A 24,105-nucleotide genomic window follows, 5' to 3' on the forward strand; every position below is an offset into this window, starting at 1 on the left:
CAGTTCAGGGGCCACATTTGTCTTAGTTTGGGGACATTTGGGTTTTCTATTTATAGGCAAAAATATGTAATCTTTTTGTCTGTGCATCTCCATTTGCTCTGTGGGTGGGTAAAAGCACTTTGGGAGACCATTCTTGGAGAAATTATTAATTGGGAGTTGGAACTAGACGACCTCTAGGATCCCTTCTAACCTTTAATCTCTGATTCTGTATAATAACTCATTCTATGACTCTATAAGAAATTGTCTTTTAAAAATTGCTATTTGTGACAATTTTCCCCTGAGAAGAGGCCTGGCCCAAAATAAAATATAGGGAAGAGTTTCTTTAGGGGAAGGTTACATAAGTTGAAGCAAACCCTTCCTTTTTGGTTTCAGTGAAGTTTCTTACCAAGTCTGCTTTGTAGAGTGGCTGCACAGCTGAATTTGGGTCTAATCCTCCAATTTCAGCACTCTGGCAGGAGCAGCAGGATAACAGAGGGTCTCTTACCCTCTCCATGGGTAGCCAGGAGACTGTGCCTTCACCCAGCCAAGCACATACAAGGTCAATACAGTATTTTCCTTTATTAATAGAAGTGACATGGATTCCCCAATGAAATTTCTCTGTCATTTCTCTGGACCTGAGTGCCCCTGTGTTCTGACATGAGGAGCTCTGTATTCAGAAGCACTGAGGGGATGAGGGAGCCTCATTTCCAGAAGTGTTCTGCAGCTCCAGGAGCGTGTCCCTCACAGAACAGAGTATCAGGAGCAATCCCTGGCTGCTGTTCCACAGCCCAGCCCTGCTCCAAGGGCTCCAGCTCTGCCTCCAGCTCCACCCTGAGCTGTGCTGTGGTACCCAGAGGAAGGCAGCCAGGAGGCACAGACTGGAAGGGGAGCAGGAGACAGGACTGCTCATTTCTGTGAGTCTTCCTCTCCTATCTTGTAATTATAAAATCCTGGGATGGTTTGGTTGGAAAGGACCTGAAAGCTCATCCAGTTCCAGTCCCTGTCATGGGCAGGGACACCTTGTCCTAGAAGAAGCACGGGTTAGTTTGCTGTGTAGAGGTGGATAAACCTTCACTGGGGCTCCCTTGAGTGGTGGATGTGAACAGCCACGGCACAGTCACCCCTGCTGTGCACAGACAGGTCTTGTTCACACTCCAGCAAGAGGCAACACAGACATCAGGTGTCTCTACATTTTCACCTGGACACGACCAGCACAGACCCTTCCTCTATTTCCAGGCAGAAATGGGTGATCCCAGCTGCACCCAGGTGGCCTTGTGGTGACACCAGAGGGTGAGACTCGTGTAAATGTTTCTGTAGAGGTGCCACAAGGTGGGACAGACACATCCATCACACAGATTTCTGCTGCTCAACCTGGACTGGAGGACTCCTCTCTGCTCTCAGAGTAGCTGAAGTCCTGCAGTGCTCAGCAGCAGTTTGCTTGTGATGCTCCATTTGGTACAGTCCTGTATGTGGCAAATGAAAACCAAACATTTGCATTTGCATTTCCTTCACTTCTGATTTTCACCACGAGGAGATGTCACTGAGGGTTAGGAAGAATTCCTCCACAGAAAGATTTGACAGGCCTTGGCAGGGGCTGCCCAGGGAGCTTTGGAGTCCCCATCCCTGGAGGTGTCCAAGGAACACCTGGAGGTGGCACTCGGTGCTCTGGGCTGGTGACAAGGTGACAATCCTGGGCATCGGGCACAGGATGGACTCGATGGTCCGGGAGGTCTTTTCCAACCTGAACGATCCTGTGATTCTGTGATTCAGAGCAGAAACTCCAACAACCTTGCAGACCACTGCCAGGGCCTCCCCAGGACACATTTGTGTGCTCAAAAGAGGAAGCAGAGCTACCCTGTCACACCAGCTCATGAAACTTGCCTTTGATCTCACACTTTTATACACCACTGACTTCACTGCAGAACTGGCACCATCAAAAATAAGATCAAAGCCTGTTCCTTGAGCACTGGAGGCATCTGTGATGTCAGCAAACACACAGAGTCACCAAACTGAGCTCTGTGGAATTTCTGTGGTTTGAAAGTGGTGTAACTGTGATTAAGATCTTGTCCTTACATGAATTCATACTTCACAGGCCTTTTTTCGGATGTTTCACATTGTGAATCTGCTGGGGAAATTCCAGCTGCGTGTTCTAGATTCCTGATCTCTGATTCTGTAATCTGTTCATCCTCGTGTCCCCGTGGCTGCTCATCAAAGGAAAGGAGAAGCAGTGTGGCTTTCCCCCAGGCCGGTGTAAATCAGCGAAACGTCAGCACAGGCTGAGTCAGCCCCGTCTTCACTCAGCTGGGCCAGCTTCTAATTCCATGAAATTGGGGGTTTCTCTGTGGAGAATGGCATTGCAGTGAGCTGGGAATATGCAGCACAAGTGTAATATAAAATTCCCAGCTCACAAAAGCAGACAGGAGAGGGGCAGCCTGGAGGGGGTGATGGACAGGGATGGTGCTGGTCCACCATTCAGAGCCAATGGACAAGGAAGTTTGTGACCAGCATCACTGGCAAGGGGACTGTGTGGTTCAATACCTGGCCCCCAGCCATCAGCCAGGACTTGGAGTAGATGTAGGAGGCTTGAGGATGCTTGCTGAACTCAGGGGAACTTCTCAGGTCAGAATTCAACCCACCTCAACTGGGTTTCCATGAAATCTGTCTCTGAAAATGTCCCATGACAGCTCAAAGAAAACTGCAGTTGGGTGAAGGACAAAGTAAACACTTGAGAGGGGATGTGGCCATTTGTGGTGCAGAGGCACCTTGAGAGAGGGGGGATTCAGCTCCAGAAAACAAAGTTAGACTGAAATGAACAAAACCCCTCAAGGATTTAGGAACTTCTTCCTTATTTGATCACAGACTTCTGGGTTGGTTTCTTGCTCAGCAGTGGAGGCTCACTGTGTCCCGCTGGGCACCGAGTGCCATCAGTGGCACTGCACTTTGGGGTCTGTTCCCAGGCACAGCCGTGCCATGAGCAAATGCCCTTGGCCAGCTGAGCTGGCCATGCACAGACACAGACGCTGTTCTGTGCCTGGTGCCAGCTCTGCAGTGCTCCAGCTTCACTCTAAAACCAGCAGAAATGAGCACCCTGTGACTGTCACCTACTGGCAGAACACCCAGCTGTGTGCCAGCTTCTCCAAACTCACCTCCCAGCTGGAGGAGCCAAGGCACGAAGTGGCTGAGGGATTTCCAATCCCATTGCCAGAGGCTGGGCCAGGAGCCCTCGGCTGAGGGGAGTCCCAGCAGACACACACCCCAAACCAGGCTGGGAGTCCTCCCTGGAGAGCCTGGGGAGAACCTGGGGCTCCCTGCTGACCCGCCTGTGCTCTGCAGATGCAGCGGATTCGGGAAGGGAGGAGGTTCAGCAAGGCAGGATGAGCATGTGCCGCTCTCTAAGGCAGCCTGAAAACTTGAGAATTGCTTGGTGTTTCTTTTGTGTTTATTCTGGAGATCCTGAGGACAGTGGGAGGTCAGCACAGGTACTTTACAGGTACACAGTATCTTGTGAGGGAGGATGGTCTGATATTGTCAGAGAAGGTTAAGGGAGAAAAGCCAAGCAGTCAAAAGACAGGTGGTGACACATCCAAGGCTGTCTGTGCAATGTAATTCCTTTTCTCCAGTGTGTTTCCACTCTGATATCATCTTTAACTGCATGATTAAAAATATTGATACTCTTCTTGGACAAGATAAAAATCTGTAGTGTGGAGGTATTGAATTACTGAAGACACAAATCCTCATCTTCGGTAGACAAGCGAGGCAGATGCTGTGAGGTTTTCTTCAGCTGAATGCAGGCTCTGGGTTTCCAGGATGGGAGGAAAATGCAATCCCTCATGACAGAAGGGTGATATTTCAGCAGAGAGAGGAGTTAGGGGCCACGGCAGACAGGCAGTGCTGATGATTTGCTGAGATGTTGTGTTCAGTACTCAAACCCTTCATGGGCACACAAATGAAAACTCCACACTGGAGCAAACCAGCAGAGCTGAGGTGGATAAAGAAACCTGGGGATGGGCAGCCACCCCCTGCCTGGGAGGGCAGATTCTGAGCCACTGGATCGGTGGATTAAAGGACTACAGAAATTGTCTCTAATTCTGCAAAGACCTCCCAGGGACAGAGATTTTAGGGAGTGAAGTTGTTGCAGAAGGAAGATGAGTGATTCTGTTATTAAAGGGTTTCCAAGAATTTAATCCTCCCAGGAAAGCAGCAGCGAGAGGTGGGGGAAGAATTTGGGCCAGTTACAACCAAAGGAGCCAAAGAAAGCACGTTTTGGCAAGAGGGGTGATTAACCACTGGAACAAACTTCCTGGGATGACAACAGATTTCTTTCTCTCTTGAGGTTTTCCATCAATGCGAGCTCTTCTCTGGAAAACAGACGAGCCAAGGACAGATGAGTGGGGCTGTTATTGCTGTGAGTGGATGCAATCCCTGGCCTGTGTGAGCTCCTCAGTGCCGGTGCTCTGCTGTCTCAGGGCCCTGCCTGGGCTGGATCAGCTGCTGGCTGAGCTCAGCAGAGCAGGGTGCAGCACATCCCGCTGCCAGGGACAGGAGAGGCCTCCACACCTTCACCCTCTGCCCCCCACTCCAAATGACCTTAATGTAAGCTCCAAATGACCTTACACTGACCTAGACTCTGTTCTGGACACATCAGCTGTGCTCTGATCAGTGACCACATCCAGCCTCTGTGCACATTCCCACAAACCCTGTGTCCACCTCACTGGTAGCCTCTCCTTGGCCTTGTTTCCCCCATGACACACAGGCTGGGGAGCTCACACCCACCACCCAAAGGTGCCCACGAGCTGCATGTCCAGCACTGTCCTCCTCTGGGATCAGCAGCTCTTCATGGCTGGCTCTGCTCCAGAGACAGCTTCGTGCCCGTTCCCTCCTGGCTCCTCTCTCTCCTCGTGGTTTCTGTCTTTTCAAATGGGTTTAGCCACCTTTGGTGCCCAGGGACAGGACCCAGGGAACGCTGGAGCTGGGCCAGGGCAGGCTCAGGTTGGATTTCAGGGCAAGGCTCTTCCCCAGAGGTGCTGGCACTGCCCAGGCTCCCCAGGGAATGGACACAGAGCTCCAGGAGCCTTTGGACACAGCTCCAGGGATGCCCAGGGTGGGATGCTGGGGGGTCTGGGCAGGAACAGGGGTGGGATGGATGATCCTGGTGGGTTCCATTCAAGTCAGGGTGTTCTATGAGTCTGTGATCTTCTTTTAACCAGGGCACTGCCGTCACTCCCTTGCTGGGTGATTCCCAACCTCCACAGAATCACACTCACAGGATATTCTGAGTTAAAGGGGACCTGCCAGCCCTGTCCTGCATCAGAACCTTTCTGCTGTTGAGCAGAACACCAAGGGTGCCATGGGGAAATGCTGTAGCAGAAAATTCTTCCTTGGGCACTGGGATCTTCAAGCTCATCCACAGCTGCAAAAACACTTCCAAGATGGAAAGCAGCCCCTGCAGCCTCAGAGCTGTGACTCTGCAAGGTGAAAGCAGCAGAGGAACTGGACTGGAGCAGTAATATTGTTCCTGGCCAGGCCCCAGACAGCCCAGAATGAGTTTTCATCGTGAGGCTGAGGAAGGGGGTCCTCGCAGTCAGTTGTTGGCAGAGTTTTGTGTTTTCCTCAGCAGGCTGAGAGCAGCTCCAGTGGGGGGAAAAGGGTTATGGAAATAACAAACGCCATTCAAGGAGAGCTGTGATTAGCTGGGTTTTACAGACACTTAGGACAAAAGCTGAACTTTATTACTTCTGGCTTTTTCAGTTGCCTCTGGTCTATTCAAACTTCATGACACTTAAAATTAGATTAAACACTGAGCTTCTCTAAACTGGGAAACTGGAGTCAATAGGGAACAGGGAAGAGAGACCAACAACACTTTCACCTGCATTGATTAGATGATAAAAAAATGTGATTTCCCTTTAAAGGCTCTGTTGATTTAAGTGTCTGAAATTCACTGATGTGCCATAGAGTTTTTAATAGTACACATGTTCCTGGTAAATTTTCATAATCAATTTTCTTTATGCTCTTACCATGCACTTTCCATCATACTCATCTTTCCTCAGCTCTTCTCAGCAGTAATTCTGAATTTCAGGCTTGTTTGCAACCTGATGACCTCTCCCTGCCCCCCAAATGAAACCTATGAATAATCAGTGAAAGCGTGTCATAAATAATTGCATGTGGACTGCAGCCAGTAATTAAATATTAGGATTCTGCTCCTGTTTCTGGGTGAACTCTTGTTTTACAAGGGTAAAAGAAGCCTTCAAGCAAGTTACTAGACCTTTGTATGGCTCAAGTTGTCTTGGATTACAAGATAATTTCTTACAGCAAAATTCATGTTTGGTTATTTAAGCGGAGACCGAAAACAGATTTCCATGACAGAAACAGTGAGGGCATAAGGAGCAAGTTCATCACAGAGATTCAAACCTTGTTTAATAACTTATTATTATTTAATTTCCTTCCATCCCCTGGGATCTCTGGGATGGGAGGAACACCTGATTGCCGTAGCTGCAGGTGTAGCTCAGGTGAAGGCTCCGTGGCTGGAGGATGCTGCTCCTCCCCTGGCGTTGGGCAGTGCTGCTGTCTCAGCCGTGCTGGTGGCAGGAGGCACTGCTGGTTCTGTGCTGTGCTGAGTGGGAAAGGCAGCCCCACCTCAGCAAACTCCCAGCCTGGCTGGCTCCAGCTGCTTTTTGGAATCCCTGACACAGGTCAGGGCTCTTCTCTGAGCAATGAAGTTCACGGCCTCGGCTGTGGCCACATTTGGCACCTGGGACTTGCATTTTCACATCAGCTCTCTCTGTTTGGCTGCAGCTCCAGCACTTGCTGCTGTGGGAGCAGGATTGAGCTCCGAGGGCTGTGTCCCTCCAATTTCATGTGTCACTGCCCTGCTAAAGCCCTGCTCCAGGAGCAGGCAGGGTTCCCGTGGGACTGTGTCACATCTGTGGCCCTGGTCATGTCTCAGACACCCTGGAGCACCCCAGGGTGCTCTGAATACCCACAGGTGAGCAGCTGGCTCCTCCAGTGACACACAAACAAAGAAACCCATCTCGGGGGGTAAACTAAATGATTGCCAGCACAATTATCAGAGAACCATGGGATGGTTTGGGTTGGAAGGGACCTTCAGGCTCATCCTGTTCCACCCCCTGCCATGGGCACCTTCCTCTAAACCAGGTTGCTTCAAGCAGGCCTTGGCTTCTTTTCCTCTGCACCACCCTTGTATGACAAATAATTTACTATTTGTTTTATAGTCTGTACTTTATATTTTATTTTTTAACACACTGCCTCTTTTGTTCATTATCTGCCCATTTCTGCCCAATGCCTCAACTCAGCAGCCCGAGGGGAAACCAATTTATCATCCTGGTTTTGGAGTCACCCCAAGACATGATCCATTTGTCTTCTCTCTTTCTCATCATGTTTCCACTGTTTTTCCTTATTCTGTGTCCTCCACGTTGGTTTTATGCTTTTTATGACTCAGTTACCCAGCTGAAATATCTCTTTTGCTCTCTCTTTTATGAGATGTATTAGGAAAGACTCGCCAAGGCTGTGTAGATCTCACAGTGCAGCCTCTCCCTGCTCGACACAGCACTCTAAATATTACACAAGGCACAGACACAAGGCTTGCACTGCTTCCAGAGGTACAATTCTCACCCAGGTTTGGTGATTAAAGTAGTGTCTGTGGTCTCCCTGTCAGGCAGCTGATGCTCTGGGCGAGGCAGATGCGTGTAATGAGAATCACTCCTGTGTGTGAGGTTGTATTAATGCACAGAGCGGGGCTGTTGTGTGCCTGTGCTGACACAGACTGTGCCCTCCTGCTGCTGTGGGATGGCAGGATGGATTTCATCTCCTCCTGGATTATTCATGGCATGTCTCAGACTGTGAATCCTTGCATTTACAGCCTCAATGTCTCTTTAGAGTAGAGTCTTGTTTATTCCAATAAAGTTCTCATGGTTTTGTGTTTCTGCTGTTCCAACACATCCTTCCTTTCCCCTCCGTGCCCTCCCACCCTTGGTTTGCAGTCTGACTCCCCTGTCAGCCCCACAGGCTGTGGGAGTGATCCCAGCTAAGTGAGGCTCCCAGGCTCTCCTCAAGCCACCGAGGGCACAGAAGTGATTTCAGAGAGTAACTGCAAGAACTCAATTTAGGTTCCTTTGTATTTCCTAACTCTTTTCCTAGACATGTAAATACTGTATGTATGGCTATGTGCCTAAATTCCAGTTGTCTTGTGTCACCACTCAGTTCTCACTGCCTTTTCCCTCCCTCAGCTAAAATCTTCTCTGGCTTTTCCAACTTGGCTTCCTCTTCAGATTTCACTGTATGTCTTATTCTTCCTCACTTGTGGTTTGGGCTAACAAACTCCAGCCTTTGTGTCTAATATTTAGTGTCAGAAGCAAAAAAAGGTCAGTGAGAGATGAAGGGATGATGGACAGATACAATGACCTGTGCTGGTATGGACATGTACACAGTTTTGTCTTTGAAGCCAGGGTTGCCTGGAAAAGTGTCACTGGAGGACATTTATTGGAGCCCTGTGGCTTCATAACAACAGGAGAAGAATCTCTGTTCTTCGATTTTAATCATCATTAGTCTTCATAAATCTTAGAAGGGTTTAGCTTTTGTTTGAATGAATTTTGCAACTTCCAGAGAAAGCAGAGGCGGGGGAGTATAATTGAGTGCTTGTTTAGTGCCAAATTCATCCTAAAGCAGAGAATGCAAATCGCATGGCAAGTGTTGAATTATATATGATTAAAACTGCTTCAGCCCCTGTAAAGAAAAATAAAAAAATGGCCTTTTTATTCACCAGTCAATCATGTACAAAAAAAAAAGTGGATGGAACAAAAATGAACTTAATCACAGAAGAAGGGGTCGTAGTTCCTGCTTGACATCGGGCTGGGATCCCCATCGTAACCAGCGCTGCAGAGCACGCTGGCATTTAAGTGCTTCAAAGAGGTACATTAAGAAGAGAGTTCATTGATAAATGACCCTTTAAAAATGGGTGAGATTCTGTCCTCAGCAATGAATGCTCAAGGTCTGCACAGTTGTCTTGGCCCATCTTGGCTGCTCTTGTGTTTTGCAGGCAGAGCTGGAAGGTTTTCCAGTGCTTAGTTATAGGGAATGATGTGCAGGACAGATAAGAGTGTTGAAACCGCTGAAGGCAGGATCCAAATCCTGTCCATTTCTGCTAACAATTGTTAGTCTGGCAGCAGTTCAAACTCAACACCCGCGGACTTTTCCAATCCAGCAAGTGCCAGAGATCAAACGAGGAAAATGTAATTTTCTCCTCACTTCTCTGTGGCAAGAACAGGGGCCTGAAAATGACTCCTGGACCCTGCTGAAGCAAGAGCATCACACGTTTTTAGGGCTGTTTGATGCAGCGGGCATCACAACTCCCCCGGAGGGTTTGATGAACTCTGTGTTCCGAGAACTCCGTCTTTGAAGGCATTGCCCTCATTTTGTTATTGGCAGCGTGGACAGGGGGACGCGGCGTGCTCTGCCTTCCAAGCTGCTCTGGACACAAAGGAGGGTGTGGAGAGAGCAAATGGGCTCAGCTTGCCCTGGAACAGCAGTTCCCTCAGATCTCTGGCAAGGGTGCCAAAGGGGGACACAGACCTCCAGCGGGTGCTGCATGTGCTTTAAAAATCCAGCCACCTTTCTGCAGCTTGGTGGAAGTGCCAGCATCTGGTGGGAGCTAGTGGATAAAAACAGGGTGTTAGTGGCTGTGTTAGATAAAAACAGGGTGTTAGTGGCTGTGTTAGAGCCTGGTGAGGCAGGGCAGAGCTACCCAGGGACACCTGGCACTATCCCAGGCTGCTCCAAGCCCCAGGGTCCCAGCCGGCCTTGGGCAAGGAGATGCCTTGTTCTGGGAGAGCCACACCTCACACAGACTCTATTCCCCTCCGTTTGTGCCTGTCCCCAGTGTGGTTTGTTTGCTTTGGAGGTGCCTGTCCTCGTTTCACAAGTGCACACCTGCCACAGGGTGTCCATGGATGGTGTCACAGGGACAGAGAGCAGGAAGGGACCGCGTGTCCGACACCTGCTGCTCCAGCAGGGAAGGGAGGATGCAAGAGCTGTTTCTGACAGGTGCTTTGGTAAATAATCCCACTGCTGGGGATTAACCAGACCCTCCATAATCTGTTCCACATCTTAACTTCCATATAACATTTTTCTTAATATTGATCTAAATCTCCCTTGCTGCACATTTACCCAGAATTACTTCTCATCTTAGTCTCACAGCAGTGGAGGGATATCTATCACTGTCCACATCTGAAATGTCTTGTTTATGTATTTGAGTGCTCTGATCTTGTTTCTTCACAGCCTTCATCCTAAACCACACAAATCCTGTTCTTTCATCCTCACCTCAAACTATTTCTAATTTTAATAAAATTCCTCTGGGATCTTGTCATCTTCCTTAACATGTGTTGTCCTATCAAAAGATGACCCAAACTCCAGCTGAACTCTGCACTCTCAGCTTCTCTGGAGCTGAGAAGTGCAGAATAATTGCTTCCTGTGATAAACACATAGTGCTTATGCCCCAGACCACACATTTTCTGTTTTTCATCTTGTTTCTTTTCCCTGTTCAGCCTGTGACCACCTCTCACCCCATGGTCCTATCTCCCTTGCCTCTATTTCCTAGGTTTGTTTTTCCCTCCTGTCTTTTCACACTCGCATCTCCCGGTGCCACTTTTGCTTCTGGTCAGTGTCATCCTCCTGATTTCATGCACTGCCTTAAACAGACCAAGATAATTCTGAATTCCAGTCTTGTCTTGCCCATCGTTTGTGACCCCCTCCTCATCTTCTGTCAGCTACAAATTACAGAAATCTATTCTCTATTCCATCACTGTAGTCATTATGGGAATATTGAACAGAAGCAGACTCAGGACAGACTCTCAAACACCTTCTTAGTCTGAAAATGTGCCTTTCTGCTTTTGGAGCTCTGTATTCATGAGCACCCACTTGGCTGTGACTGCCCAGAGGCCACTCACTCTTCTGGCACCTCATGTGGACCTGTGCCAAACAGCTTGGAGAGGTCAAATCACATCACCCCCTACTTTCCTGGATAGCCTTAGCCATGAGATTGATCTGTGATTTGTATAATTCCTTTGTCTGCTTCTTTAAAAAGAGCATTCCCTTTCCACTCCTTTGGGATCTCGTTCTTCCTCAGAGCTGGAAAGATAAAGACATTACTTTTCTACCATCTCCAGTAGCTGATACACACACACACACTGACAGATTCCAGCAACTGCTGGGAGAACGTATTTCTGTGTGAGCAGCTCTGTGGCACGAGGGGAAACGGATTTCAAAGCAGAATTTGGAGGGGAAAATCTCTTATTCTATGGAGAGTGTGGCGGGACATGACAGAAGCAGCCTGGATGTCATCCTGAAGGTCTTGCCCAAAAGGCTCCACGTCCTCAAATTACTTTATCTCCTTGGAACTGCTGCCCCTCTCATGACCCATCACATGTTCTGAGCTGCACCACAGCAGAGGTTCAGGATCTTGTTCTTGGTTATGTCAGAGAGGGACAAACCCCTGGCAGGAACACCAGATCCACTCCTATTCCCAGTTTGTGTCACTGATGGTGTCCATCAGCGGATCACCAGCACAGCCATCCCTCTCCTCACCCTCAGCCTCTCTCCATCACCTCTTCTTTGCTGAGCAGCTCCTCCACAGGAGCTGGCTGCAGCCAGAGACTACAGCAGATGGAAAATCTTTGTGAATGTGAAAAAGAATGAGAATCACTGGATGGTATCTGGAGCAGGAAAGTGATACACTGCAAGGAAGTACAGAGCAGGGGGAAAAAGAGAAAATAAAACAGTGTAGAGATGTCTTTAATGGCACTGGTGAGCAGGGCACAGAAATCTGTGCTGTCAGATCCTGAGCCCTCAGTGCTTCAGCCTCCAGAAATGCTGCTCTGCTCATGAGGCAGAAGTTAAGGGAAGGGTTTGGGCAATCTGCAAACACTGAAAGTAATTTTTAAAAATAGAAGTCACTGCAATATGCTTGCCCCTGGGAGCAGCAGGAATGAAGGACAAGCCCCTCAGATGGAGATTAGACCCCAAACAACTCAGCAGGAATATTCAGAGAACTTTTTCCTTGTGTACCAAAGGAGATATTTTGAAGACAATAGCTGGAGATGTGGGGATTTTTGTCCTGTGATCTGCCCCTCATGGGTCTTTGCAAATTCCCCTGACCAAGAGGACTTTGCAAGCCTGCATTTCCAATGCCCCTGATGGGATATGTTCCTTATAAAAAATTCCCTCTGGTTTTCAACTTGCTCCTAAGGTTTTTGACAGAAAAGTGCAAGAATTATTTGGAGGAAATAAGGACATTGCCATCCACATAGACTGGAGGGGTGGGGGAAAGGGCAGCAAAAGGGTCAAAAAACGGGGCATGGCAAAAGAAATCTAATTTACAATCAGAAATGTGGGGTATTTGGGAGAAAGTGTAAGTGAATTGATGTATACACAGACTCTGGCCAAAGCCATGTGATTACAGAAATGCTGCTTTGACAGCTAAGAAAGATTTGCAGGGTTTGGCTTCCAGAATTAAATGAGCTCACTGTTCTTTCTGCGTTGTTATGCAGAAGGATTCCAAGTGAAACAGGAGTGCTGGCGTGGACAGGGAGTTTTGCCAGCCAAAGAGAGGAAAGCAAGCACCTGAGCTTGGGCAAGATGTGCCAGACAATCACAGAATAGTTTGGGTTTTGAAGAGGCCTTTAAAGGTCATCTCTGCACCCCCAGCAATGAGCAGGGACATCTTCCACTAGATAACACTGCTCAGAGCCCCTTCCAAGCTGGTATTGAGTATTTCACCCCAAGATCAACCATCTGGCCAGTAAATCCCTCTGGGGATGACTCAGGACAGTGTGACAGAACTCCTTTGGTGGAATTGATTTCTCAAACACTCTGCAAAAAGCATCTTCATGTACAGAGGGATGCCTTTGCTGCAGGAGATGTTAAAGAAAAAAATTCAGATAGGCAAATGGATCTCAAAAAATAAAAGAATTGACCCCAGTTTCATTGTTCCTAAAGAAATAGTTCATTCACCTGCCAGAAGACAGAAGGGTGTTCAGCTTTAATTTTCCAGCTGCATCCATGGAGTTTGAGCAGTGTAAACCAGGAAAACAAGAGCTGAGAGCAGGCACCGTCCTGGGAGTGTTTGAGGCATCTTCTTAAATGCTGTGTGGAGAACTGCCCTGGCTCATCTCAAAAATTTGAGATGAGATTTCTCAATTTTTCATGGCTCCTGGAAGCCATGGCCAAAGAGAAGGCACTGCAGAAAGCTTTTAACAATGCCACTGGAAGGAGGCTTGGGAGCTGCATTCAGTCCAGATCAGAGGTTTCTGTAGCTGAGAGCACAGTGCAGAGCTGCAGGAATTTGCAGTGTCAGTGCTACAGCCCTGAGGGGCTCTGTAGAACCTGGGGGGGTCATGAAAATCCACAGCAGTGGCCACCAATGGACACAGGGATGGAGGAAATAGGTGTGTGTGAAATGTGTCAAGAGTTTCTACCTTGGGTCAGGTGTGGGGGCCCTGTGGGATTATCCATGGTACTCTGAGACTGCATTATTACAGACTCTCATATTAAGTTACCCTGTAGGAAACAATAAACCTTTATGTGACACATATGGGCTTCCCAAGTGGTCGTTTTTTACATCAGTGCACAGTTAATTAATAAGACTTTGCTAGATTTTGAAGAGTTGGTGAATGCCAGAACTCTTCAGTCAAATGATTTGAAGCAAAATGGAGCTAAGGGAGCTAAAAAAATCCTCAGATGTTTTATTTTTTATGTGTATAAAATCACTACAGGCACTGTGAAAGATCTGGATCTCACTCTGCTGGACTTAAGCAGACTGGCTTTAAGGCATTGGGTGTTGTTAGCTGAGATTTTGCTCAGAAGGATGAGAATTAGACTGCCTTGCTTATCCAAATCTGGGCTGGGAAGCTGAGCTGATCTTGATGTGCAGATAGAGAAATAAAAATACATGTACAAAATCAAGTGATGTCTGAGGAGCTCAGTCACTTCAGACTCTGTGGCTGATGACTCCTGAATGCTGCTTTAGTGGTGGATGAACATAAACTGCAACATGAGAAGAATTTGTGCTTGTAAAAGGAGAAGATGCAAAGGGTTTAATGGTGAGGTTGGTCTAGGAGGGACACCAAGAGAACATGTCACAGTGTGTGCTCCAGTATCCAGTCACAACATTTTCCTTTCAAGATAAATCTTGCTCCAGGTGTGGATGTTTGAGGAACCCAAACACCACTGTGCTGACTCTTTGGGGGTCTCAGTGTCTGTCTCAGTTGTGTCTCTGCAGCTATAGGATATTGTGTTATGGCTGCTCTGCCTTGAGCAGTGCAGCCTTTTGGAGCACCAGGGACTCTGTGCTGTTCCAGGAGCTGCAGCACACAGCACTTGCTTTCCTCTGAAGCCTGGAAAATCAGCCCCGTGGCAATTACTGCTCAGGAGCTGGAACACGTAGCCCCAGTGGGGGGAGACTGCTGTGAGTGTCCAGCACGTTGCTGATAGCACAAATACTGCCTTGCTTAAATCATTCCTTAGTTCTCCCAGTTCCCCATACACAGACCTCATTTGTCTTTGCATGCCCCTGCACATGGCCAAGCCTCCTTCCTCCTGTGCCTCTGGCATCTGCAGAACGCTCTTTGCTTTAGACTGACATCCTTCTGCTTGTTCCTCACCTCAGAATAATGGCCAGGGCATGGAATCTTGATTTCCTTTGTGTGTGACAAGTCCAGCTGACGACCAGGAGCTGGCACTAAGAAAGTCACCAACATTGCAATTGGAATTGTTGGCCAGAGGTGCTGGTCCATGCAGTCCCTTTGCAGCCACGGCCTGACTGAACACATTAGGGATTCCTCTTTGTGACAGGGTGCTCACAGTGTCTCCTTGGGATACAGCCTGACTGGAAAAGCAAAGATCATTTGAATATCAAGAATCCTCAATATTCCTATTGAGCCACCTTCCCTGAGAGTGCTTTCTGCAGCATTTTGGTCAGGGACTGGATTATGGTCAGGCATTGGAACAGGCTGCTCAGGAGCTTGGTGGATCCATCCCTGGAGGGATTTCAAAGCCCTGTGGATGTGGCATTGGGACTGTGGGGCAGTGGTGGCCTCGGCAGTGCAGGGGGACTGCTGGAGCTCGGAGAGCTGGAAGGGCTTCTCCAACCGAAATGGTCCTGTGGTGTTCTCTGTGCAGGTCAAATGTTAGACCTGAAGCCACAGAAAGACAAGGGAACAAACTTCTTGTTCACCATCATCTCTCAGGTGACCAGGGACGTGTGTGAGCCCTGCCCAGCACGTGAGATCTCCGGATGAGGAACATGACAGGTCAGAGGTGGGAAAGAAGATCACAAGGTGGTGTGATTGAGCAGACCCAGGAAAATTTAGACCAAAAAAAGGAGCTGTCCTGGTTCTAAGTTTGTTTTGCTCAGCCTCAGCAGAGAATCTTTGTCTTTCTCTTCAGCCAGGACATTTTAAAGTCAAATTTAGGTGGAACCTAAGGTCTTATATCCACTGCAAGTACTCAAGGATCACCTTTGGCCCTTGAGACCTCAGTTGTCCTTGCTCCTCTCTGCTAGATGTTGTCTCATCATGACATACAAGGAGCTGGTATCCAGAGACCACCAGTTATCCCACAGTGCTGAGATCCTGGTGATCACAAACCCTAATCACCCTGTCTGGTATGACTGCCTGGCTTTGGGAGCGGGAGAAGAGCCTCTGTTCCAGCAGAAGCCAGGGACTGAAGCTTCCCAACACACCAACATCATGGTGTTCCCAGATTCCAGAAGGAATCAATGTGACATGGATCATTTTCTCTGCCAAAACTTGTACTTTGTTGTGCAATCTGAGTTTTGGATTCCCTGTATTACAGAAGAATTTGTACCCACTTTGGGACTTCATGGATCCACAAAAGTTTTAAGCCTTCTTCCTGGTCTGATGGATTAAACTTGTTTAAAACAGATACACAACTATTTACAAGCAGGTCATGCACTGAGCGTGATGGTCTGATTTTCATCCTCCTCTCATAAGAATATTGTTTCTAGCTGACGTGGTGGTTAGTCTGGCTGAGTCAGCCCAGCAGGATGGGGCATTCCAGAGGCATCTTTAGAAAACAAAGGCTGAAGCCTTGTCAAAAAGGATGTGTTAGTGTAGGGGAATAATGATATCTAGGGAGACTTCACCCCAAGTCATTATGAGGGTTTTCATGATGAATTCTGTTCTCCTTAAGGGTAATGGAGACATGATACAACTTGTCATGGTATCTGGGTGTCATGTATAAATCTATGATAAACAGCAAGACAGATCAGAGGAATGTTTCCTCTGGGTTTGAGTCCACACAGTGTGCTTATCTCCTCCATGGATCAGCGATTAGAGGAGGAGGAAATATTCTGTGGATGCTGCTGTGTTTATTTCTATCTCCTCTGTATCTGTAAAGTCCTGCATGGAGGCACAGATCCAATGCAGACCAAAGATTGCTCATAACGTGGAAGGAAGGGGTGAAAGGTCAGAACTGGAGGGACAAAGAGTCAGGCAGCACATTTTTAATGTACACAGCACGTTATTGGGCTGAACTTTCCAATATTGCTTCAACACCCTCAGACCTTACATTGAGATTGAGACCATTCCTGAGATGTCCTCACCAGCCCCTCAAATGAGGAGTGTAAAAAGATTCATGCTGAATTCATATATAAACTGGAGCCCAGTTCATACATGTTTATAATCCAGTTTAGTCCCAAAGCTCCCGGTGGAACTGGTGTGGTTCCTGCTAAAACATCTAAAGCCCAAGGTGAGTAAGAAAGGGAGAGTGACAGGACTCCACACTGGTGCTCTCCAGGCATTTTATTCACTATTTCCAGCCCACAAGGAATCACCTTCACACTTCTGCACCCCAGGCACGGCTGCACCTCCTTGAGAAAGGAAATTATCCCCTTGGAGGAGAGTGAGATCTGCTGGGCCAGCACAATGCCCTTTGAGACACCTGTGTGAGAGGGACTGAGGGTCTGTTCAAATGGGAAGAGACAGATTTTTCTCTACTCCCACACTTCAGGAGCATCTCTGGGTGAATGGCACTGAGATAAGAGTGAGCAGAAACAGATGTGGAGCACAGCTACAAACAGGATGCGAAAATAAACTCATTACTCCATCTGCCCACCGTAAACAGCGTGAAATTAGCAGGGAGTGAGGAATAAAACTCCAGACAAATGGCCTTTTAAAGGGAGCAGAGGGAGCTGGAAGGGCTGCAATTAGAAAAGCAGAGACACAGAAAGCCCAAGCCACGCACAGCTCGGTGCATATCCCAATTCCCTGGTCAGCCAAGGAGGAGGAGAATCCTGTGGCACAGAGCCTGCCAGGAGCTATTTTTGAAGGCAAAACCAGAAAGGCCACTCCATCTCTGGGAGAGAAGACCTAACATTGCTCTTGTCCCTGCCTGTTAGGAAGCACTATCAATTTTATAAGTCATGGAGATTTATTTTTTCCCTAAGAGGTGCTGTCTTAATGTTGCATAAAATTACTCTCTCAGGGGCAGTGTGAGGAGAAAAACGTGGTGTTATGTTGTCTCAGTTGCAAAGACAGCACTAACAATAAAAGCCCCTGAATGATTTGGTTTTTAAGTGACACAATTACAGAACAGGTCATTCGTGACACTCCAAGTGGCTTTAAGCACCTCTGTCATAAAGTCTGAATGGGGGTGTTTTATGCTGTGGGTTTGGGCTGTAAATATTCACCCCTGGCCTTTGTTCTATGAAGCAAGGCTCGGTTTGAGGATATATTTATTTAAAATTTTACAGGAAAATTTCTCAAATGGTCAATCTGATTGATTTATTTAAAGTGAGCTCCCGAAGTGTTTTACAGCTTTTACAGGCTGGTTGTGTTTATAACCATCCTGGGGAGTATCTTCTGCAATTCATGTAGCGGAGAAAGGGAAGGAAGGTCATAATTTCTATTTTAACCTACTTTTCTAGCAGCTGACAGGACACTGACAAAGTCATCTCTTCTAGAATACAACCTGCTGGGCTTTATCCTCATTCACAGGAGATCCTTTGGAGAAAGCCACAGTAAAAGAAGCCAAGTATTTTTTCCTTTATTCCTATGGATTCTGCTCAGATATGTTCTTGAGCTCATTTTATGGATCTCAGTGAAATTGCAAATTGCCCAAATGATATTTCAAGGCAACTGGTTCCCTGTGTTCGAAGTTCTTCAGTATATGACAGCCCTAGGCAGAGTTTCCCACATGTTGGAAATAATTTCTCTCTCCACGTTTGGCAGATCCAAACCAGCCTCGAGTGCTAAATAAACCAGGTCTATGAATAAATCAGGGGCAGGAGAACTCAGATTTGAGATGGTGTGAGATTTGAAATACCTGAAAGCTTGACGTTGGCCATGAGGCACTTTGAAATAGTCTGCAGTTAGATGAAAGGTTTTTCATTTGAGATTCCACTGGGATATTTCAGGAGGAAACCTCCTGGTGGGTTCACCCAAAGTTTGTAATAAACATAATTGAAGTATCTGAACTCCAGCTGCTACTTTCTACTCTAATCAAGAGCAACAGAGACAGCTCCTTCTTAGCAAGCACACTGTGACTGCTGAGGGAACAGAAATGGATGTACTGGGCTCCAGTGCTGAACTGGGAGGTGCAGAAATTAAGGAGAGGTAGAAGTTGGAAGGCAGAAAATGGGACTTTATGAAGAGATCTGTAGAGTTTTGGAGAAAGCAGAGATTTCATGAAGCCCTCAGAGATGGAGATCAGGGACTCACATTTTTCACAGGAAGCGGGATTTTCTAATATTGTCCAAGCTGGGTCTCACCAGAAGCAGACACCGGAGGGAGTCAAAAAGCAGATGTTCTTTTCTATCCCTTCCCTTCTGGTTCCTATCCAAAGGGAAGACAAGTTATGTTAGAGACAGAGAGTTCCTTTGGGAAGTATTTGAGAAGTTCTCCTTCAAGGTCATGACAGCAGTTTCTGTTTTTATAGTACAGCAGGATCAAAAATTACTGTACAGGCACTGGAACTGACTCTCCCCTTCCATAAACCAGGTTTGCCTCTTCCTCACCCTCCCAAGCCGTGGGGTAGTGATGCCTGATCTATGTCAAATGCTCCAGACCATGAGAGCTGTCACCTGTCACTACCTGGGTGCTGCACAACCAGGTCCTGCTGAGCACGGCGAAGCCGCTGGCCCTGCCCTTTGCCAGGAGCAGCACCGCAGCCACGAGCTTTGGGGTGAGCACATCCCCAAAAACCCAGCTGGACGTGTCCAGGCTGCTGGAGTGAGGAAGAGCAACAAATAACACAGGATTGGTCTGCTCCTGGCACTGAGGTGCAGCACCACTGAGCCCTGAGGGATTAATTTATTGGTGTAGGTGTAGCAATACCATCTTCCTCCCAGGCTTTGGGCTCTCCTCTCCAAATGGGGAACAGCGTCTTCTGTTGGTAGAGGAACTCTGGAGACAATTTACAAAAGCTTGGAAAAAGCCAGAACAGGAACAGTGGGAGTCCTGGGAGATGGTGACAGTGAATTGGGAATATCCCAATTCCTGGGATATATGTGGGCTGACTACATGTCAAAACACCCACACAGAGACATTTATAGCTCCAGGAAGGTGTAGGCACAGTTAAATCATTTTCAAGGAGCAGAGGCCAGGGTCTCCTTAACATGGGGCTACTGTCATCTTTGGAGGGCAGAAATGAGATAGAGAGCTGGGAAAGAAAGGGTTTGAAATTATTTTTGTTCTCTAAGAAGACCAGGGACCGGTGACGTTTCTGTAACCTATAATGCTGCTACCAGGCTGATCCTGTCATAGAACCATGGAATGATTTAGGCTGGAAGGGACCTCAAAGGTCACGTGGTTCCACCCCTCTGCCATGGGCAGGGACACCTTTCACTGTCCCAGGCTGCTCAGAGCCCCATCCAACCTGGCCCTGAACACTTCCAGGAACGGGGCACCCACAGCTTCTCTGGGCAGCCTGGAAGGAGGCAGTGGGAGACCCAATCCATTCATTTCTGGCGGGGTTGCTCCGTGAGCTGACAGCCTCTGGGTTCCCTTGCAGAAGGCATGGCGGAGGCGGCGGGCTCCAGCAGGGACTGCCTGCAGGCGGGCGAGTCCTGCACCAACGACCCGGTGTGCAGCGCCAAGTTCCGCACGCTGCGCCAGTGCATCGCCGGCAACGGCGCCAACAAGCTGGGCCCCGGCGCCAAGAGCCAGTGCCGCAGCACCGTGAGCGCACTGCTCTCCAGCCAGCTCTACGGCTGCAAGTGCAAGAGGGGCATGAAGAAGGAGAAACACTGCTTGAGTGTCTACTGGAGCATCCACCACACGCTGATGGAAGGTCAGTAGAGCAGGACGCTCCTTTCTGATGATCTCCCTGAAATGGCTCACGGGCCATTCCACAGAGCCCCCCAGCTCCGAAGCTGCTGCAAAATACCCCTGTATTGTCCTGTTCTGTTCCAGGACATACTGATGGGACCCGAGGGAACAGCATGAAGCTGTGTTGGAGGGGGTTAGGCTGGATATCAGGGAATATCTTGGGTATCTTCCCCCAGAGGGTCTCGGGCACTGCCCAGGCTCCCCAGGGAATGGGCACAGTCCGAAGGCTGCCAGAGCTCCAGGAGAGTTTGAATAACGCTCTCAGACACAGGGTGGGAGGGATTGTTGAGGTGTCCTGTGTCCAGGAGTTGGACTTGAGGGTCCCTGTGGGCCTCCTCCAACTCAAGAGATTTGATGATCCTTTTGATCCCTGTGGTATCGACATTTTGGGGAAAGCAGTACTGAAAACCTGAGGTGCCTCCTTGCTTTTTTTTTTAACCCAACCTCTTTTTTATGACATTCCCAATATACACTGAGATCTTTTGTTGGAGAAATGCATATTTTGTATCTAAGTATGTTAACTGAGACCATGAACACTGTAGATTTTATAGAAACACAACATAAAGCACAGGTTATGTTGAGGAAAAACAGCAGGAACTTAAAAAAATCACTCAGAATGTCTCAAGTGCACCAGTGTCTTTGGGTCAGTGAAGATTTGGGGCTGATGACATCAAGCTGGAACTTAAAGAGTTCCCAGAGCCAGTATTCAATAAGTTTGGATTTCGAGAGTTTTTTAAGAGTCACCATAAAATCGCACCTCAGTGACCATAACTCTTCCTTGTCAGGCTGGTGAGTATTTTATGCACCATGAAAATTAAAATGGGGAATTAAACAGAGCCTTCCAGCCATGGGCTGTGAAACACTGCTGGCAGAAACCTGAAAGGAAAAGTGCAGGGGTGAGACCACAGGCCAAAAGGCCAAGCAAAACAAAGAGGATGGACACTACAGTGCACAGGCTTGCCAGGATGGAAACTGGTTGATGAAGTTCCTGGGAAGCTTTCAGGTGCCACAGCTTGCAGGGTGCAGAGCATGGTGCCATGAACTGACTGGGGAAATACAAGAGCTCAGCACCCTCCAGTTTCTGGTCTTTCCCATAATTATGTGCCAGATTCGTTTCCACTGAAGGAAGCCTGGGGAAGCAATCCAGCTCCTCCATTCATCTCAAATGTCTCAGCTCCTTCCAAGCTGACCCTCATGGCTCAGACTTTGGGAACAGGTCACCTGTGACATGGCTGGGTAAGGCAGTGTTGTCATGAGGGCTTCCAGCTCTGGGACACAGAATGGTTTGTGTTGGAAGGCACCTGGAAGAACATCTAATTCTAATCCCCTGCCTTGGGCAGGGAGGGACACCTCCCACTAGAAGGGAGAGAAGAGAGAGGCTGACACGGAGTGCTGAGAGCAGGCTGGGGCCAGCTCTGAGTCTCCAGATGCAGAATAGCAGTTTGGTGCTGGGTGGACTCTCTGCCCCCTGGCTTGGGACTTCCACCTTGCAGATGCCTGGGAGAGGGCTGGCCTTGGAGGCAGACAATAGCTCCACTCCTCTGCTGTCATGTCCTGAGCCCCACTCTTTTTCAAACACCTGACTTCATTTGCAAGGCAGATTCACACACCAAACTTTTGACTTCCTTGCCTTAATTTCCCCAGGGAGATATACTTCCTAGCAGTCCCATGTTTCAGAGTCCTTACACATGTTTAATTGACTGAGAAAGGAAGCAAATCCACACGGTCCATGTAGAGCTTTGTTTCTCAATCACACATACCCAGGAGGCTGCAAAAAGCTTCCTAGAAGCCCTCTTGCAAAAACAATTGTGCTCAGGGAATTTACAAAACACACTATTTACTCAGCTTCTGTTGAGCTTGCCCACGTTTAGCCACCTTCCCATTTAGAGACACAATAACGTGATGACAACCCGATAACAACTCTCTGATAAGGTGCTTTATCATCAGGACATAAAACTGCTATGCTGGAAAATACATATGGGCCCCTCTCCAGTCAGTAACGATGCAAGATATTTCAATGAAGGTGTAAAGCTGCCTTGTAATGCAGCGCTGGTGATTGCACAGGGCTGTGGACACGGAGCATCCCTTCCTGCCCGCAGCTGGAGGTCAGCACATGCCCGGAGCACGGGGCTGCGTGGTCCTTTTATCCCAGCCAGTGCATCTCCTGCTGCTGCTGCCCACATCCATCCAAACGTCTCATAAAAAACCAACAGATACTGAGCTGTTTGCTTCAATGATATTCTGTGGTATCCATCAGGATGATGGGGCATTACAGACCATTGCACAGATGAAAGGGAAGCACCAGTTGAATAAAATCAGGCTCCCAGAGACTTAAAAACAAAGAGAGGAAGTTTCTGCAGGAGCTGTGGGTCATTAGCTTTGTGCCAAGTAAGAAAAGGCTGCTGGCAAGGGGAAAGGGAGGGGTGACAGTAAATAGGGAGTGTGCTATCACACTCACAGCCCTGTGAACAGCCCTATCTGTGTCCTAAAACAGGTGAGGACCTTTGACTCAGGGAGGGACACAGAAGAAACAGCAATAATGAACGGAGTGATGGAAAGCCTGAGTGTGTAGGGAGCTGGTAGTTTGAGCTCTGCCCATGAGCAGGAGGCTGTGCTACAGCCTGGTGTCCTGTCTGGCAATCCCTGCAGTACACCCAGAGCTTGAGCTACAGGGAGTTACAACTCAACAGTCCCTGACAGGCTGCCCCACTCCAAAACCCAGATCTATATCTTAAAAGCCAGTTACATTCCATTCCCTTCTCCAAGGATGTGTCCACACACCTGTCCCATGACTCTGAGTATCCATTCACCTGGAGCGTTTAGAGCACAGCCCTTTAGACCCACCCAGCAATCTTTCACTGCAAATATCGAACCTTGTGCATCTCAGCCATCCCTCGGGAGCCCCATCTGCCTTCTCACCCATTTCCCTCTTCTTTCCCCCAGGCATGAATGTCCTGGAGAGCTCCCCTTACGAGCCCTTCATCAGGGGCTTTGATTACGTGCGGCTGGCATCCATCACTGCAGGTAGGTGGGTGGGAAATGCTCCCACCCCTCCCGGAGCAGGGAGGGAGGGAGGGAGAGCTGTGGGGTCGCACTCTGCAGACAGGGAAGTCCTTTGTGCTCCTTCAGGTCTGGCAATTGTTTTTCCAAGGAGTTGCCTCTGATTCCTGTGATAAACTGTTACATGTTCTGGGAAAAAACACTTGTGATTTTTGTCTTTTGGCTGTTTGGTGTCCGTGCTGTGGAGGACTGGGGCTTAGAGATGTGGTACAAAGTCCCCTTGCAATGACCCATCCTAGGCACATTCATTGTCCATAGCAGGTGGGTGATCTGTTCCATGCAGACACCTCACCAAACAGCTGCTTGGGTGTTGTGAGGTTCCAGAGGGTGCTTCCACATCAGTTACAGGATCAAGCTCTGCAGGAAAAAGGTTGGTAACTCAACCTATGTGTTGATTCCAGCCGCAGCCTTTAGCCACCTGCCCCGAGGGCAACCTCAGGATCCAGAGCCTGTTGTGCTCTGCATCTGATCCTGTTCACAGCTGAGCAGAACAGCCTGACACCTTTAACTCCTCGAGAGCTCAGCAGCTCAAAGGTGAGTGTGGCTGCCTGTCCATCACCAGTGGCACAGCTGCCACCACGGCCAGCCTGTTCACCACAGCCGTGGGGAAGCTTTACCAAGAGTGGGTGTTTTACCAAACTTCCAGTCTGGGAGCAGGCAATGTGCTCCTCCTGTGTCTCTGGCAGATGTGCCCAAACAGCTTTTTCCAAAT

General features: G+C 48.4%; 1 protein-coding gene across 3 annotated transcripts in view; it reads left to right on the top strand.

Annotated features, from left to right (window-relative positions):
- Positions 1-24,105, top strand: part of LOC131579176 (GDNF family receptor alpha-4) — a 70,368-nt gene that overhangs the window by 34,244 nt on the left and 12,019 nt on the right. For all 3 annotated transcript variants that reach the window (XR_009277658.1, XM_058838760.1, XM_058838762.1), the window contains exons 2-3: positions 20,017-20,295; positions 23,277-23,357. Coding sequence is in view for 2 of the 3 variants with exons in the window: in XM_058838760.1 (XP_058694743.1) it covers positions 20,017-20,295; positions 23,277-23,357 (360 nt within the window). In the remaining variant the exon portion in view is untranslated. The remainder of the gene's footprint in view (positions 1-20,016; positions 20,296-23,276; positions 23,358-24,105) is intronic.

This window comes from Poecile atricapillus, chromosome 4 (assembly GCF_030490865.1).
Source record: "Poecile atricapillus isolate bPoeAtr1 chromosome 4, bPoeAtr1.hap1, whole genome shotgun sequence".
Classification (NCBI taxonomy): Eukaryota; Metazoa; Chordata; class Aves; order Passeriformes; family Paridae; genus Poecile; species Poecile atricapillus.